At 36.9% G+C, this 16,296-nt stretch overlaps 1 protein-coding gene across 12 annotated transcripts in view; it reads right to left on the reverse strand.

Annotated features, from left to right (window-relative positions):
• The window catches only part of LOC115215058 (dedicator of cytokinesis protein 7), a 213,939-nt gene that overhangs the window by 121,699 nt on the left and 75,944 nt on the right, over window positions 1-16,296 (reverse strand). For 11 of the 12 annotated variants that reach the window (XM_036505609.1, XM_029784198.2, XM_036505613.1 and 8 more), the window contains 6 exons: window positions 15,700-15,765; window positions 13,741-13,927; window positions 12,315-12,344; window positions 4,445-4,644; window positions 2,433-2,526; window positions 1,131-1,302 (listed from right to left, as the gene is read on the reverse strand). In XM_036505609.1, the coding sequence (XP_036361502.1) occupies window positions 1,131-1,302; window positions 2,433-2,526; window positions 4,445-4,644; window positions 12,315-12,344; window positions 13,741-13,927; window positions 15,700-15,765 (749 nt within the window). The remainder of the gene's footprint in view (window positions 1-1,130; window positions 1,303-2,432; window positions 2,527-4,444; window positions 4,645-12,314; window positions 12,345-13,740; window positions 13,928-15,699; window positions 15,766-16,296) is intronic. The other variant, XM_036505610.1, reaches the window with a different exon arrangement.

The raw sequence follows: 16,296 nt of genomic DNA on the forward strand, positions 1-16,296 counted from the left end.
TGGTAGTTTCCCATATATTTGCATCATACCAACAACCACCTTGAACGCCTTTTTGAGGTCCATGTGTCTAACACAAATGGGTATGCCCATGAAGTCAGAAAACAGCACAATTCCCATTACTTTCGGAAATATTTTTTTCACACTCTGTGTTGCTGAAGCATGGAACAAACTACCTGCATCAGTTGTTGGTTGCCGAGACATTGCATCCTTTAAAATCTCCATGCTGCATGAAATTCACCAACACTACACCTGATATCCCCCACTCTATATGCATACACACATGTATATCATGACACTTACACTGTTCACTTTCTTGACTTTTGTACATAATTCTACGTACTGTACATGCACCTTTGATGAGCTGTAGTGCACCCAAACATTACGCACAATAATTTCATCATCATCATCATTATTATTATTATTATTACATTCATTTGCCAAAGATAAAAAAAATGAACAGAGCTCAAGTAGTAAATGAAGACTGATGTGAAATACCTATTGTACCTAGTTTTAAGATGTGTAACTTAAACATTCAACCTTCTAGCATCAATACAACAAGAAAAGAACAATATTTGTACGGAGAAAGTAGAGAAGAACTGACAATACGTCCTCACAAAGTATGCGTATTTCATAAATAGAGGTAATATTTATCCTCATTTAAACATAGATGTTCTGTTAGAACAAACTATACGGCGGAAGTTACTATGAGAAGAACTCGCATATTGGCTTTTTTGGTGCAAAATGCACTGTTGTTTTTATCACAAGGGAAGGGGAGATAAATCTCCACTGCCTTCAGCACAGAGACTGCTACGCCTAGCAATCGAGTGTCCATCATTGACAAAGCTAAGGAAGATTGAAATTACGTAGTCCCAGCACTGGAAATGTCAGGGATTCCTCTTCTTGCTGGCAATGTAAACAAGAGAGCATTTTGCAGCAAAAGCTGATATGAGAGGTTCCCTCATGGTACCTACCACAGTATAATTTGTTCTAACACAACATACACATTTCTGTTAAGATAAATATTACCCCAGGGTGGTAATACTGCATCTGTTGCTAATATATATTTCATAAATATCTTAAGAGATTAACTGAAAGAGATGTTCTCATTAAGCATGAGGTGTGTGACTTACCTGTAAGATGTGTATGGTACATAAACCTCCTTAGAAGGAAACTCTTGGACCTCTTTTGTTTCCCAAATCTCTTTTAATTTGTCTTCGGGGAAAGGGTAAATTTTATACAGTTCAGGGGTTCGGGAATAGGGAACTTCTTCGGGACATGGTAAAGCGTCAAATTTAAGTGTACCTGAAATATGAAGAATCAGGTTGAAAGAGATATATATATAGAGAGAGAGAAAGCAAGGGAGAGTAAGATAGATGTATAGACAATGAGAGCTATCTTTCTTTCATCTGTGTATGAGAATGTGTGTGTGTGTATTATGTATATATATCGCCAGCCTTGTCTGGCACCTGTGTCCGTGGCACATAAAAAACACCATCCGAGCGTGGCCGTTCGCCAGCCTCGTCTGGCACCTGTGTCGGTGGCACGTAAAAAACACCCACTACACTCACGGAGTGGTTGGCGTTAGGAAGGGCGTCCAGCTGTAGAAACACTGCCAGATGTGACTGGCCTGGTGCAGCCTTCGGGCTTCCCAGACCCCAGTTTGAACCGTCCAACCCATGCTAGCATGGAAAGCGGACGTTAAACGATGATGATGATGATAATGATTATATATATATATTATATATATATATATATATATATATATATATATATATATATACATATATATATACATATATATATACATATATATATATATATATATATATATATATATATTTATATTTACAATTGAAAGGAACAGCAATCAATACATTTATATTTATAAATATATATACATAAACAGTTATCTAATCATCATCATTTAACGTCTGTTTCCCATGCTGGCATGGGTTGGACGGTTTGACCGGAGCTGGCCAGCTGAAGAGCTGCCCAAGCTCCATGTCTGTTTTGGCATGGTTTCTATGGCTGGATGCCCTTCTTAATGCTAACTGCTTTACAAAGTAGCAATGGGTGTGTTTATGTGGCACCGGTACAGGTGGTTTACACATGGTACCAGCACCCTAATCAAAACAATAAAAACTGTTTGTAGCACCTACTTCATTTAGAAAAACAGTAATATTCCTGCAAGACACTTTAACAAGATCTAATATAACAATCAAACATGAATATATATGTGTGTTTGTATGTGTATGACCTAAAGGGAGGTACAATGGGAGCAGAGATATTCATAAGTCACTTTCTAATAGAAATTTTACCTAGAAACATCTAACTGAAACTAAACACAGTGTAAAGGAGATAATAATGTCAAATATCAATTGAAGTGCAAAACCAGAAATCAGTGGATAAAAGGTGACTGGACAAAAACTTACCTGAGATGCTCTTGAGTCTTTTCAACACTGAGGAAGGCCGTTTCATGTCCACCAAAAATTTATACAAATCGTCATCACTCAATTTATCTCCTTCCTAAAATAGTAAAATAGTAGATTGTTATTATGATTGTGGCATCAACAATGACATTTTTTTTGGTTTTTCTGTCTTTGGATTCATATTCTAAGTAATTAGAGTTGTAGCAATTGGATTCAATTTCACGTTTTGCTACTCAGAAATAATAATTAACCTTAATTAAATGACTGGGTTAACCTATTGGCCTGCTGTATTTTTGGTCTAGGAAGAAGGAAACAAACCATTGAGCTGCAGAACATATTAATATATCAACAAGCAGCACCACTGCCCAGATAGCATCAATGTGAAGATGCTAGGAGTCATATACACATATACACAAACACATTCGTAAATGTATGTGTTTGTGTATACACACACACACACATATAATATATATATATATATATATATATATATATATAATGGCCGTCCACTCGTGACCGAGGAAGACCATTGCCGACCTTCAGGAACATTGTGCGCTCTAGGACTAACTTATATTTTGCATTTGCGGCTCCGTTGGTGGCTAATGAGCTCTGCTCATGACAAGCATACACGACTGCAAACATTGCAGACCAAGCTTTCCCCATTCACTATACGAGCCGTGTGCTTTCGCGCAGCTCGCTTAAGTTCTTCATGCTGGATACGTGCTCTCTCAAAAGTGTTGATCCCCTCCTTAACCTGCTTCCACCATCTGTAGCGATGACAGGCATTGTTCTCCCAGTCAGTGTCCTGCATAGCAAAAGCCTTTAACGAGGACTTGACACAGTCCTTAAATCGCAGCCTTGGTTTCTGCTGGAGTTTCCTTCCATTCACAAGTTCTCCATAGAGCATCTGCTTAGGAATCCTTCTATCCTCCATTCTAATAAGGTGTCCAGTCCAACGCAACCGGTGCTTGTGTACCATCGCCTCAATACTCAAGATATCAGCTGTCCTCAGGATCTGTGTGTCTGGAATTTTTGAGGTCCAGCCAACATTGAGAATGTACATATATAGATATGTATATATTAACTTCAACTTACACTGAAAGTCAACAAACAAAGTTTGCTTTAGAAGCACTGAGATGTATTGAGAGATACAGATAAGGAAATAGCTTTATTCTGACAGATTTTTCTGCAAAATATGGATAGTTTATCCTGTTCATGCTATATTATTAGCATTATCCTGCGTTTGAGAATAAAATTATTTCTTTATCTATATCTTTATATATATATATGGTTTAGTCATCTGTGTTGGACAATTGCACAGTATAATAAATACATCAAGCCAAGTTTCAATACCTGGCCTATTTGAATGTCCCTTTTTACTTAATACTGTTGGGTATAGCAAAATAATAATTGCGGCAATATTACCGGGAGTACTGCAGACATTGAATATTTCATCCGCAATGTTTCAGTGACACTCAACAGGAAGGAAATTAATATGAATAAGTTTATTATTTCTTAAATGAGAAACAAAACACAACCAGGTCACAGAAGGGGCTCTTGAGCTGCTAGAAATAGCACACAAATCTCCTTCAAATCACACTTTACTGCATTACCCTTTAATTGCAAAATTAAATTTCACGGTTATTCCAGTAGTTGTGCTAAATATCTACCAAAACATAGAATTGGCACTGTCTGCAAGTCATGTTGCCTTAATAAACTTGGCATATCTCAATAGAAAATTGTTTCAAACATGACATTCTTCAACAAAAGATAAAACTGGGAAATAAACCTGCTTTCTGCAGTTAAGGGTAAAAAAATTTTGAGTGGATATATCTGATTCCTATAGTATATGGATTAAAAATGGAAATACACAGTTGGTAATGCAGTCCTAGATACACTGATGTCTGGAAAAAAAAACCCCACAGAGGTCATAGGTGAAACACCTCTGATCACAGAATAGACCTGACTAAATAGCAAAAGATAATAGAAACACAACAATAAGAATGTGGCCTTACTTGTCTAAAGAAGCTTGTCACTGTTAGAGTAACAGGGGAGAATGTGTCTAGACTGGAACCATAATCATCTGGTGACCAGCTGCGCCTCTTTTCATAGCCAGTGCGCCCTCTGTCAAGAGAGCCCCGGCGTACCTGGGAGTCATCACGTGGACGTCTGCGGAAATTTTCATATGGTGGAGCATGTGCTGCACTTCTTCTGTCTGCAGAAAATGAGAAAGTGAGAAGACATAGACTTAATACTAATAACAGCTTCTGGTTTACATAATCCTTTAAAGCCATTTTGTTACACTTAAGTATTTTCAGCATGGTTTAGTAATTATTTAGGGGACTGATGTAAAATGGCTGTGTTACTACAGTACCAGACAACCAGCCAAGAGTAGTTTGTATTCAGACATTGAAGCTGTATTCTATCAATGGCTATGGAGAAGTTCTTAAGCAGATAAGGCCGAAAATGCCGCTAGAAGCTGGGATCAGCAAGTGTAGATTGGCATATTTCAGTCATATTATGCGGAGAGAATCCCTGGAGAAGGACATCATGATCGGAATGGTCAGTGGCAAGAGAGAAAGAGGCCGACCAAGAACCCGCTGGCTTGACACCATCAGGAATGATACCGGAATGGAAATGGCCAGTGTGAAGGAAGCGGCCCAGGATAGAACTGACTGGAGGACACTGATCCAACGAGTGACCGAGAGTCGACTTCGACTGAGCAGATAGAGAGAGAGATTGTAAGAGGCATTTTTTTTATGCTTGCCACAGATAATATAATAGCACTACACATCACTGTAATTTGGAAAATGGATTAACTCAGATGCTAAATTAAATTAATAACTAAAATAGAAACAGTGCCTTCTTCTTATTAATTTGGCATGTTCCATGTACTGCTCCATGTAGACTAACGTGTTATCAGGCACTCAACTTTTCAGCCAGCAACTTGAAGTATTGGCTGGAACTAGAATAAAAACAATCAAGAGGGAATATAGATATCTTCTTCCTACCACAAGTCTGGATATCTGACAAAAGCAAAAGGAAGCAAACCTCCCTCTCTCTTCTTCTCTCACTCAGCATAGTCATAATGAACGGTAATAATGATTGCTTATTGCATCTTAAGAGCAACACTAAATAGCAACTATAATGTTTATGCATCATTGACATGTAGCTTTAATTATAGTTTTATAAATTACTGTTTTAATGGTATCAATATCAGGTTATTGTTGTTGCTAATTAGCCCATGTTAACAATTATCAGGCAGGTTTATGATCAAGAGCATAACCATCCCATCATTTTAAGGTTATCTGGGTCACTATTAGCTAATGTATCTTTGTACTTTTTTTAGATTATAAAGTGTGATTTGAGGGAGATTTGACTGCTATTTCTAATTGACTGGTCAATGTCATGTCACAGGGTGGCATTAAGTCTCGTAAAGCACCAGGTTGTGAGATAACTATTGAAGACTTTGTATTTATACAGCATATCTCGAGTAAGTTACCCTGCTAAAACCCACCCACTTCTAGAATAGTCGGGACTAAAATCTAATGAAATAGTCATTAATTTTTTTCTGCTAATTACAGTAGTTGGTTGCACTGACTGTATTTTCTTGCATACAAGTCAAATTATTGAGACCAAAAATGGCAGGTTGACTCTATACACCAAGACGACCTCTGAGAACTAAAAGTTCCTTAAAACAGTAAAATTACTATTTGTAAATCTCTCAACGAGAGGACTACCATGTTATCATCATCATCATCATCATCATTTTTTAACATCCGCTTTCCATGCTAGCATGGGTAGAACGGTTCAACTGGGGTCTGGGAAGACAGAAGGCTGCACCAGGCCCAGTCTGATCTGGCAGTTTCTACAGCTGGATGCCCTTCCTAACGCCAAATATGTTAGCAAATAATCTTTACTCTAAAAATTCCTTGTGAAATACATTTGGATGTGGAAAGATAGTAATGATATTTGAATGTTTATCCCACATATTCACACTATATACTATGATGATTTGTATACCAGAAAATATGATATTTTCAGCAAGGTAGACAGGGTCATTTGAAATTTAATAAGCCTCATCACAACCACAATATAGTATTGACTGAGGTAATGAGAAGGCCTTTACATCGTTACTCAATCTGCAAGAAATATCAGTCAAATATCCTTCAAATCACAAGATATTGTCTTTAAAAACAAGACACATTAGGTAATGTGCTTGTAGGTAGTAATTCTGAGAAAAGTAAAAAAAAAAAAAGGAGTGGCTGTGTGGTAAGTAGCTTGTTTACCAACCACATGGTTCCGGGTTCAGTCCCACTGCGTGGCACCTTGGGCAAGTGTCTTCTACTATAGCCTCGGGCCGACCAAAGCCTTGTGAGTGGATTTGGTAGGCGGAAACTGAAAGAAGCCCGTCGTATATATGTATATATATATGCGTGTGTGTGTTTGTGTGTCTGTATTTGTCCCCCTAGCATTGCTTGACAACCGATGCTGGTGTGTTTATGTCCCCGTTACTTAGCGGTTCGGCAAAATAGACCGATAAAATAAGCACTGGGCTTACAAAAGAATAAGTCCCGGGGTTGAGTTGCTCGATTAAAGGCGGTGCTCCAGCATGGTTGCAGTCAAATGACTGAAACAAGTAAGAGAGTAAAGAGTATGGTTACAGTTAAAATGCCTTTGATCAATTGAGGACTAAACAACAATAACAACAGCAAACGAATGGTGTCAATAAACCGTGATCTCTTAGCTGTCTTAATGGCTTAACCTTATGCTGTGGTGTTATCATTTACAAACACATTTGTTTGTTGAACAACCAAATGTGAATTATGAAAGATTTAAAGCAACAATTCAAACAGGTAATTTATATTTACAATATATAAATATAATAAATTGTGTATTTTTTTTTTTATCAAATCTTGATTCAGAAGTGTGTTTCACAGATCAGTGTACAGAAGCTGGGCTATAAACTATCTCTCAACTGTATAAACAAAACAGAAGAGAGTTAAAAAAAAAAAAACAATAAAAGTTTGTAGAAAACATTTCCAACAGAGTGTGATGGTCAGCAGTGTAGGAAATTGATTTTGGTTTTATGTTGGAAGTGCCAAAAAACAAAGAAAAAAACAATGAAAAGAGATAAATAAAGATAACAAAGATAGCAAAAACTACAATATTCAGAGAGAAAAATTAGTGCACACTAACAAAATGTTTAACTGAAGTGATATATTTTCTTCCATAGTCCCTCTCTACTCATGCCCACCTGTCTCTAATTCTCTCATCGTTCTTACTGAGTATCACCCCTCCTCACACTAAACACTTTTCTTCCAGTCCTTCCCCTTGACAGCAATCTTCCATAATCATTCCACCACCTACGGTTTTCCTTGCAAACATTAACCTCAAGGTGCACAAGCTAACAGTAACCACATCAATTTGGCCGACATGGGGATAGATTTACAAAGTAATGTGGTACTGTCCGGCCTTCTTCAGTTTCATCAGTCATGGACATAATAAAACAAGAGAAGCCAACCCCCAGAAATTTTGAAATCTTAAGTGCCAAGGGAGCCAGGCGAGATATTATAAATTCTAGCTCAACATTTTACTGAGACAACTTTCACGATTTTGACAGCCCACTACAAATGCAAAAATAGCAACCAAAAATCCTTCAAATCACATCATATCTTCTTAAAAAAATGGGAGCACATATTGGATAGTGTAGTCTCAAAGGTATTATGTATGAGTGCAAATTAGGATGGTCACAGCCAGAATATCTTGAGCATGGATTAGGTAAAATGTTCCCTTTCCAATCACATGGCTCCAGGTTCCATTCTACTGCATGGCACCTTGAGGAAATAGTTTGACACAAGCGTTGTGAATAAAATTCACTTAATGGAAAACTGTACAGAGATCCACTCATGCATGTGTTTATTTATATATATGCACATGCAACTGACTTCTACACACACACATATGTGTGTGTATTAACAGATATAGTGTGTACTAACAAGTAATGGCCATGAAACTAGATCATCAAAAAGAGGATATTACTGGGTGGATGGAAGGATAAATGAAGGGAAAGATAGGTGTGTGTGTGTGTGTAAGTGCGTGTATACACCTCACCTGCATAACCAAACATACATATATTTTTAGAAAAGAAGTGTGTATGTGTGATAACTTGACATTGTGAGACATTATAGAAAGTAAAGAAACACTAATGATCATAGTAAAGAGGCAGATGATGGGTGTCTCTCAACAGCTAGCTATATGATTACAACACAAAGCAAGCAGCACACTAACAAATGACTTAGGCACTTTGAGAGTGAGTTCACTAAAATCTAGTAGTGTAAAATTGTATAAACTACTGCTGATAACAACACTGATGATGACATTGATGATGACGATGATGATGATGAGAATGATAAATCCTTTTTTCCAACCACATTAAGATAATGGCAAAGTCAACAGACAAAATACTACATTGATCTATCCCAAACATTACATACACACATTCAACACTGTATATCATAATCACTATTAAAGTACTTAATACAGAAACAGCAGAGCTTTCTTTATTACGAGGAAGACTTTAGACTTACAAAGCAATTTGATGTGTGTACACATGCACACAGATGCAAACATGTGCACACATGCACATACATGCATGCAAAAGCAACATGTGCACGTGCACACACACACACGCTTTAGGGTCTCACACATTGTCCATCTACAAAATTTCTTTCACAAGGCCATAATAGATAACAATTACCCAAAATATCATACAATGGGATTGGCCTCAAGGCCATGCGGGCAAAAAGTGAATCTCCTAACGGCACAGCTACACTTCCTTTTACATACAGATTCATAGTGTTTAGATTTTTAGACAAACCACCTTCAGTTTTGATTGGGCAATCTTTGCAAAAGACAGAGATGACTTAATACTGAAGAATAATAATCCATAAGGCTGAGTTAAACAATCACAAAAAGCTTACATCATTGATCATGGTAAAACTTTAAGGTAAGTTAACACACTAGACATCATCATTACATCCTTTTTTTATTGAGTATGTTGTAATGAGAAATAGAAGATAAGATATCGGTTTATAACCAGCACTGTCTGATGTTTGCTTGGGTGCTTTTAACTGACTTCACTCTATTACAAGCAAGGGACAAGAGCCCATCATTGCCTCTACACACTTTCCATGCAAACATTGACCAACATTAACCACACTGATTGGCTAGACATCAATCACATCAATCTCATCAGTCTAGTAAAGCTGGCAAAAGGTCATGGGTACTGCTTTTCCTTTCCTGATAAACAGAAAAAAAGACAACTGTAATCCCAATTTTAAACTACACCTATCTTACTAATCTCAGAGAACTTATGGTTGACACAGAAGTGCTCCCTTCTTATTTATTAAACTATATAGAAAATTAAGTCTATGTTATAATATCGCATAAACATTCAACTGCTGTTGAATACTGAAATGTTCATGCATTTAGACTTCAATATATGTATATATATATGTATATACACACACATAATTGCTATATGTATATATATATTTATATATATATATATATATATAATATATATATATATATATATATATATATATATATATATGCATGGGTGGGGTGAGAGGATGTATATGCCTGCTCAAATTGGTATACCACTTTGTACAAATTGGTATACAACTGCGTATGATACAGAAGGAAAATCTATAATTAGTCAATAATATTCACACAATCTTTACCCCTGATGAACACAAGATATCTATACATGTAGACATCCACATCATTCTGCTGTCTACCTATACGCACACAGGAGTTGAGAGAATGAAAATGATGAAATGATGTATGTTTGTGTGTGTGTATATATATATCTCTATATATATAAATGGCAAAATGTCTGCGTGTGTGTCCTTTATACAAATCCACAATTTTTCAGTTAGAGTGCTCGCACTTTCTATGGTCATTTAAAACCGTCACAGGGTGGTCGTGTACATTTTTATACTTCCCCACTCACCTAGCAAAGCCATTAAAAATCAATAGAAGTGACTTTTTTTGTGAATTTTCTATCTAAAACCCAATCAAAATGCCCGAAACTTGATACGCCAATTGAATGCCAGCTAGCTGTATGTGATTGGTCGGAGATTTGGACAGTATTTGCATGTATGTGCACATGCAGCTGTATATGCATGCACTATGACCCGGCAAAAAATTCATAGCTTATTCCTCATCAGTCATTGCCCAAAAGATCATTACAATTTTGTGCCATTATATATATGTATGTATGTATGTATGTATGTAGTAATAATAATAATAATGATAATAATCTAAGGATGGAATTTATACCAGTACAGTTTGGTACAATCCCATAAACTTGTTGCAAGCTGGGTTTACTAGGCTGTAGCTGATATAATGACATAAGAGGTTTTATGTGCGTACTCAAAAACATTTTCCGTAAATGAACTTAAAGGATACACACATACATACATATGAAAAACAGAGTGTATAAGAATGAAGGAGAAAATACAAGATTATACACACACATACACACACACACAGAGGTGCAAATTACCTCATTTTTTTTAATGTTATTGAGAATAGGAAAACAAAATTTACAACACCATATGTTGGTTGCATGTGTAATGAGACATAACGACTGTGATAATGTCATGTAAATGTAAGGTATTATTAGATATTTCTTGCAATTCAATATTTATCAACACTTCTGCTTCAGTAACAAAATTTCTATTTATGGTCTTTAACTTGATATCTAGTTAGGGTGAAGATTTTTCAAGCCAAGTGCAATTTATTCACTGATACTCTTTACCAAACCAAGCTCTAAACACCTCCTGTGTCTGTAAGACAGTATTAGAAAACAAAACATATTTCAATGCTGATAATGAATCAACTGCTAAGATTTCAATGTAAATAATATTTTTATGTTATAAGCATTAATCTGAAGCAGAAGAAAGTAATAGGCACATTGCCAGGAATTGAACCGTGTGATCTGCTGCGTGCCAGACAACCAAAGTTGTTGATTACAAACACACTGTTGTATAACTGATAATGCAGTCATCATGGTAAGTGATATGTACTTCATGTCTACACAGTCGATCTCTCTTTCCAGTCTAAGACTGGTACCTATAACACTTTATCACGCTTAATTACATCTTTAATTACAGTCACAGATAGAAGGATTTTAATATTCTAAACCCTTTTATTTACACCCAAACTTGAATGGTTTCATATAAAATAAAAATAGTGAAGGGTGCTAAACTGTGTTTATTACACACTTTTAAAACATATTAGTCAACGGTGACAACTAATTAGTTAACCCACAATACAGACACATTTTTCAGTCAAACTCAAAGTAAAGGAATATTTGGGTTCTCATTATGATGCCCTCTTTCACAGGCACAAAGTCAAAAATTTTGCAGAGGAACAGTCACTTATAAAATTATATTGCACTCAATACTTGATTGGTACTTTATTTTAATAATCAAAGAAAGATGAAAGGCCAAGTCAACCTTAAGGGACATGAACAAAAAAATATAAAGACATGTAACTAAATACTCGCAAAGCATTAGTCCACCATTCTGTCTATTCCACTCATCTGTTATCCAAGTTCTTATAATGATAGTAACGATGGTTGTACTTGTAGTGGTGTTGGTGATGAAGTGTTGGAGACAGTGGATGTGGTTGTGGTGGTAGTGGTCAGAGTGTTGGTGAAAAGAAAAGAATGGCAAAGCAACTCTGTCAATCTCTCATGCTTAGCAACTGAAAGTCCAGGTGGTGCTTGTGTAACACAATATATCTGGTAGCTTTGCAAGTGTGCACTTTTGCAGGAGAACTGCTCCTGGGGGGGCGGGGGTTGATACTTACAATAGTCGAAGAGTATTTGACTTACTCCAGCTACAGAAGAAAGTATTAGACACATTTCAAATAATAACAATAATAATACTTCACAACATTTAGAATGATTTCTAACATAAAACAAAAATAAAAATAATGAAAACAATATTTAATAATTTGTAACATAAGCAAAAGGGACGCAAATTATAGAAGAGGAGGTGAACAGACACTTAAATCAACTCCAAAACTTGGTTGGAACTTATTTTATCAAGCCTGAAATGATAAAAGGCAAAGTTAACCTAAGAGGATTTCGACTCAAAATGTAAAGGAACATAACTGGATACGACAAAGGATTTTAGCCAATTCCTCTACTTCTGCTAACAAGAACAATGACAACGGCGGTGCATCAGCATGGCCGCAGCTCTGAGCTGAAACTAGAAAGTAAAAAAAAAATGTATATATATATATATATGTGTGTGTGTGTGTGTGTGTGTGTTTGTGTGTCTGTGTTTGTCTCCCTAGCATTGCTTGACAACCGATGCTGGTGTGTTTACGTCCCCATCACTTAGCGGTTCGGCAAAAGAGACCGATAGAATAAGTACTGGGCTTACAAAGAATAAGTGCCGGGGTCGATTTGCTCGACTAAAGGCGGTGCTCCAGCATGGCCGCAGTCAAACGACTGAAACGAGTAAAAGAGTAAAGAGAGAGTATATATATACACACACACACATACCAACAGGTACAGACATACATATTACATATATAACTAAAAATTCAAGCAAATAAATACACTACCAACGTAAACTTCATACCAATTCTAGGCAAAAACAGAGAGAGTTAAACATAAATTAAGAAGAAAGCTACTGACTGAGACATCCAGAGAAAAGATATAATCAAACAACAAAGTAGAGTAAGAAAAACAAAACAGTGGGAATAATTTCAAACGCTGAGAAATGAAATCAGTAACATACTGTAAAAGTATATAATATAGGCGCAGGAGTGGCTGTGTGGTAAGTAGCTTGTTTACCAACCACATGGTTCCGGTTTCAGTCCCACTGCGTGGCACCTTAGGCAAGTGTCTTCTACTATAGCCTCGGGCCAACCACAGCCTTGTGAGTGGGTTTGGTAGGCGGAAACTGAAAGAAGCCCGTCGTATATATGTATATATATGCGTGTGTGTGTTTGTGTGTTTGTTCCCCTAGCATTGCTTGACAACTGATGCTGGTGTGTTTATGTCCCCGTCACTTAGCGGTTCGGCAAAAGAGACCGATAGAATAAGTACTGGGCTTACAAAAAAAGAATAAGTCCCGGGGTCGAGTTGCTCGATTAAAGGCGGTGCTCCGGCATGGCCGCAGTCAAATGACTGAAACAAGTAAAAGAGTAAAAGAATACAGAAACAACAAAATGAAGAGAGATATCTATGCTAAAGAGAAAATAGAAAGATGGTCTTTCTTACCTAGGCTGGCAGTTCGGGACATCTCTGGCTCAGATTTTTCTGATGACATTGATGAATCTCGCTCCAGACTGCCAGCACCACTAATGACGTTCATGAGATAGATGGCGGTCCAGGCGAAAGGCATTCTATATTTACCAAGTCTTTCGCAGAATTGTACAGCGTTGCTTTTGTGTTTCTCTTCTCGAATCTGAAATATTTACCAAACACATACAAGGCAATCAGACAAACTCAATCAAAAGAAATCTATCAGTAATTTCTAGCATTCACAATTCCCATAGGGATAGAAATGACTCAATTCCTACAAAATTTATGAACCAACATGATCAAGAGAATATTTACACAGGCGCAGGAGTGGCTGTGTGGTAAGTAGCTTGCTTACCAACCACATGGTTCCGGGTTCAGTCCCACTGCGTGGCATCTTGGGCAAGTGTCTTCTACTATAGCCCCGGGCCGACCAATGCCTTGTGAGTGGATTTGGTAGACGGAAACTGAAAGAAGCCTGTCGTATATATGTATATATATATATATATATATATATATGTGTGTGTGTTTGTCCTCCTAGCATTGCTTGACAACCGATGCTGGTGTGTTTACGTCCCCGTCACTTAGCGGTTCGGCAAAAGAGACCGATACGAATAAGCACTGGGCTTACAAAGAATAAGTCCCGGGGTCGATTTTCTCGACTAAAGGTGGTGCTCCAGCATGGCCACAGTCAAATGACTGAGACAAGTAAAAGTGTAAAGAGATTCCTAACTACTCTGTTAGTTGTTTTTGTAATTACATTCATTAGTGGTCAGAAATTACTATGAATTTCAGTAATTATTAGTAAATTCCCCAATGTATTTGTATTTTAAACTTTGTGTAAAAGAAGAAATGGTCAGCTTTATGATAATCCATCTGTCTCTCTCTCTGATAAGAGTTCAAATCCTACTAGGGTTGCCTTTTTATTCTCATCTTTTCAAAAGTTTAGGAAGGCCTGCAAAGGTCATAAGTATTGCTTCTCCTCTCTAGACTAATTTCTGAAAAAATATTTTAAAATAGATGCAAGAGTGGCAGTATGGTAAGAAGTTTGCTTCTCAACCACATGGTTCTGGGTTCAGTTCTACTGCATGGCACCTTAGGTGAGTGTTTTCAATTATAGCCCGAGGTTGACCAATGCCTTGTGAGTGGATTTGGTAGGTGGAAACTGAAAGAAGCCCACTGTATGAATATATATATATATAAAACTATGAATGCATGTATCTATGTATGTATGTGCATTTGTTTGTGTTTGTGTCTCTCCCACCACCACCTCCACTTAACAACTTGTGTTGGTTTGTTTATGTCCCAGTAACTAAGCAGTTTGGCATAAGAGACCAAAGAATAAATACCAGTCGAAACAAAAAAAAAAACCTAAATGTACTGGGGTTGATTTATTCAACTAAAACATCTCACTGCAGTGTCCCAGTATGGCTGTAATCCAATGATTGAAACAAAACTAAAGATAAATATATTTCAGAGGTTGCAGGAGTGGCTGTGTGGTAAGTAGCTTGCTAACCAACCACATGGTTCCGGGTTCAGTCCCACTGCGTGGCATCTTGGGCAAGTGTCTTCTGCTATAGCCTTGGGCCGACCAATGCCTTGTGAGTGGATTTGGTAGATGGAAACTGAAAGAAGCCTGTCGTATATATGTATATGTATATATATGTGTGTGTGTGTGTGTGTGTCTGTGTTTGTCCCCCTAGCATTTTTTGACAACTGATGCTGGTGTGTTTACGTCTCCGTCACTTAGCGGTTCGGCAAAAAGAGACCGATAGAATAAGTACTGGGCTTACAAAGAATAAGTCCCGGGGTCGATTTGCTCGACTAAAGGCGGTGCTCCAGCATGGCCGCAGTCAAATGACTGAAACAAGTAAAAGAGTAAAAGAGTAGGTCAAATATCTATAATTAAGAGTCATTTTGAGATCATAAAATTCTTACTTTATCTTCTTTCATGTAGGGTTCAACACATTCATTGATTTCGCCTTGCTGTAATACTTTTTCAAGCTGAAGAAGAAAGAGAGAAATATGTAAAAAGAATATAATTTTATTTTAAAAATTAAATGAAGTGATGGTCAGCAGCTGAAGAAGTTGATGTTTTAACTCTGTTAAACACCAACTTCACCAACTGCGAACTATCACATCTACTGATGTAAATCTATGAACAAATCTATTCCAGCCATGACCATCCTGTTGATGTAAGGCTACATTATCTAATATGTCTTTTCTTATTTAGTAAAGTAGAATGTGATTTGAAGAAGATTTGGTAGCTACTTCTAGCAGGTCAAATGATTATAGCGAAGTTCCCTTGTTAACTGAAGAATTCTTAAGGTGAGGCTGCTAGGACTTATGTTGTATTTCTGAAGTATTAAAAAAATGAAACAACAAAAGAAGAGAGTGTTATTCTATAGACATCTCTTCATAATACTAAAAGTGGTTTATAACTCAGGCACAAGCTCATAGTGAAATAGGAACACAGAACACAAAAGACAAAATGTAATGAAGTACTGGAAAAGATTTTGTCCAGTGCTCTATCAA

Source organism: Octopus sinensis, linkage group LG8 (assembly GCF_006345805.1).
Source record: "Octopus sinensis linkage group LG8, ASM634580v1, whole genome shotgun sequence".
Lineage (NCBI taxonomy): Eukaryota > Metazoa > Mollusca > Cephalopoda > Octopoda > Octopodidae > Octopus > Octopus sinensis.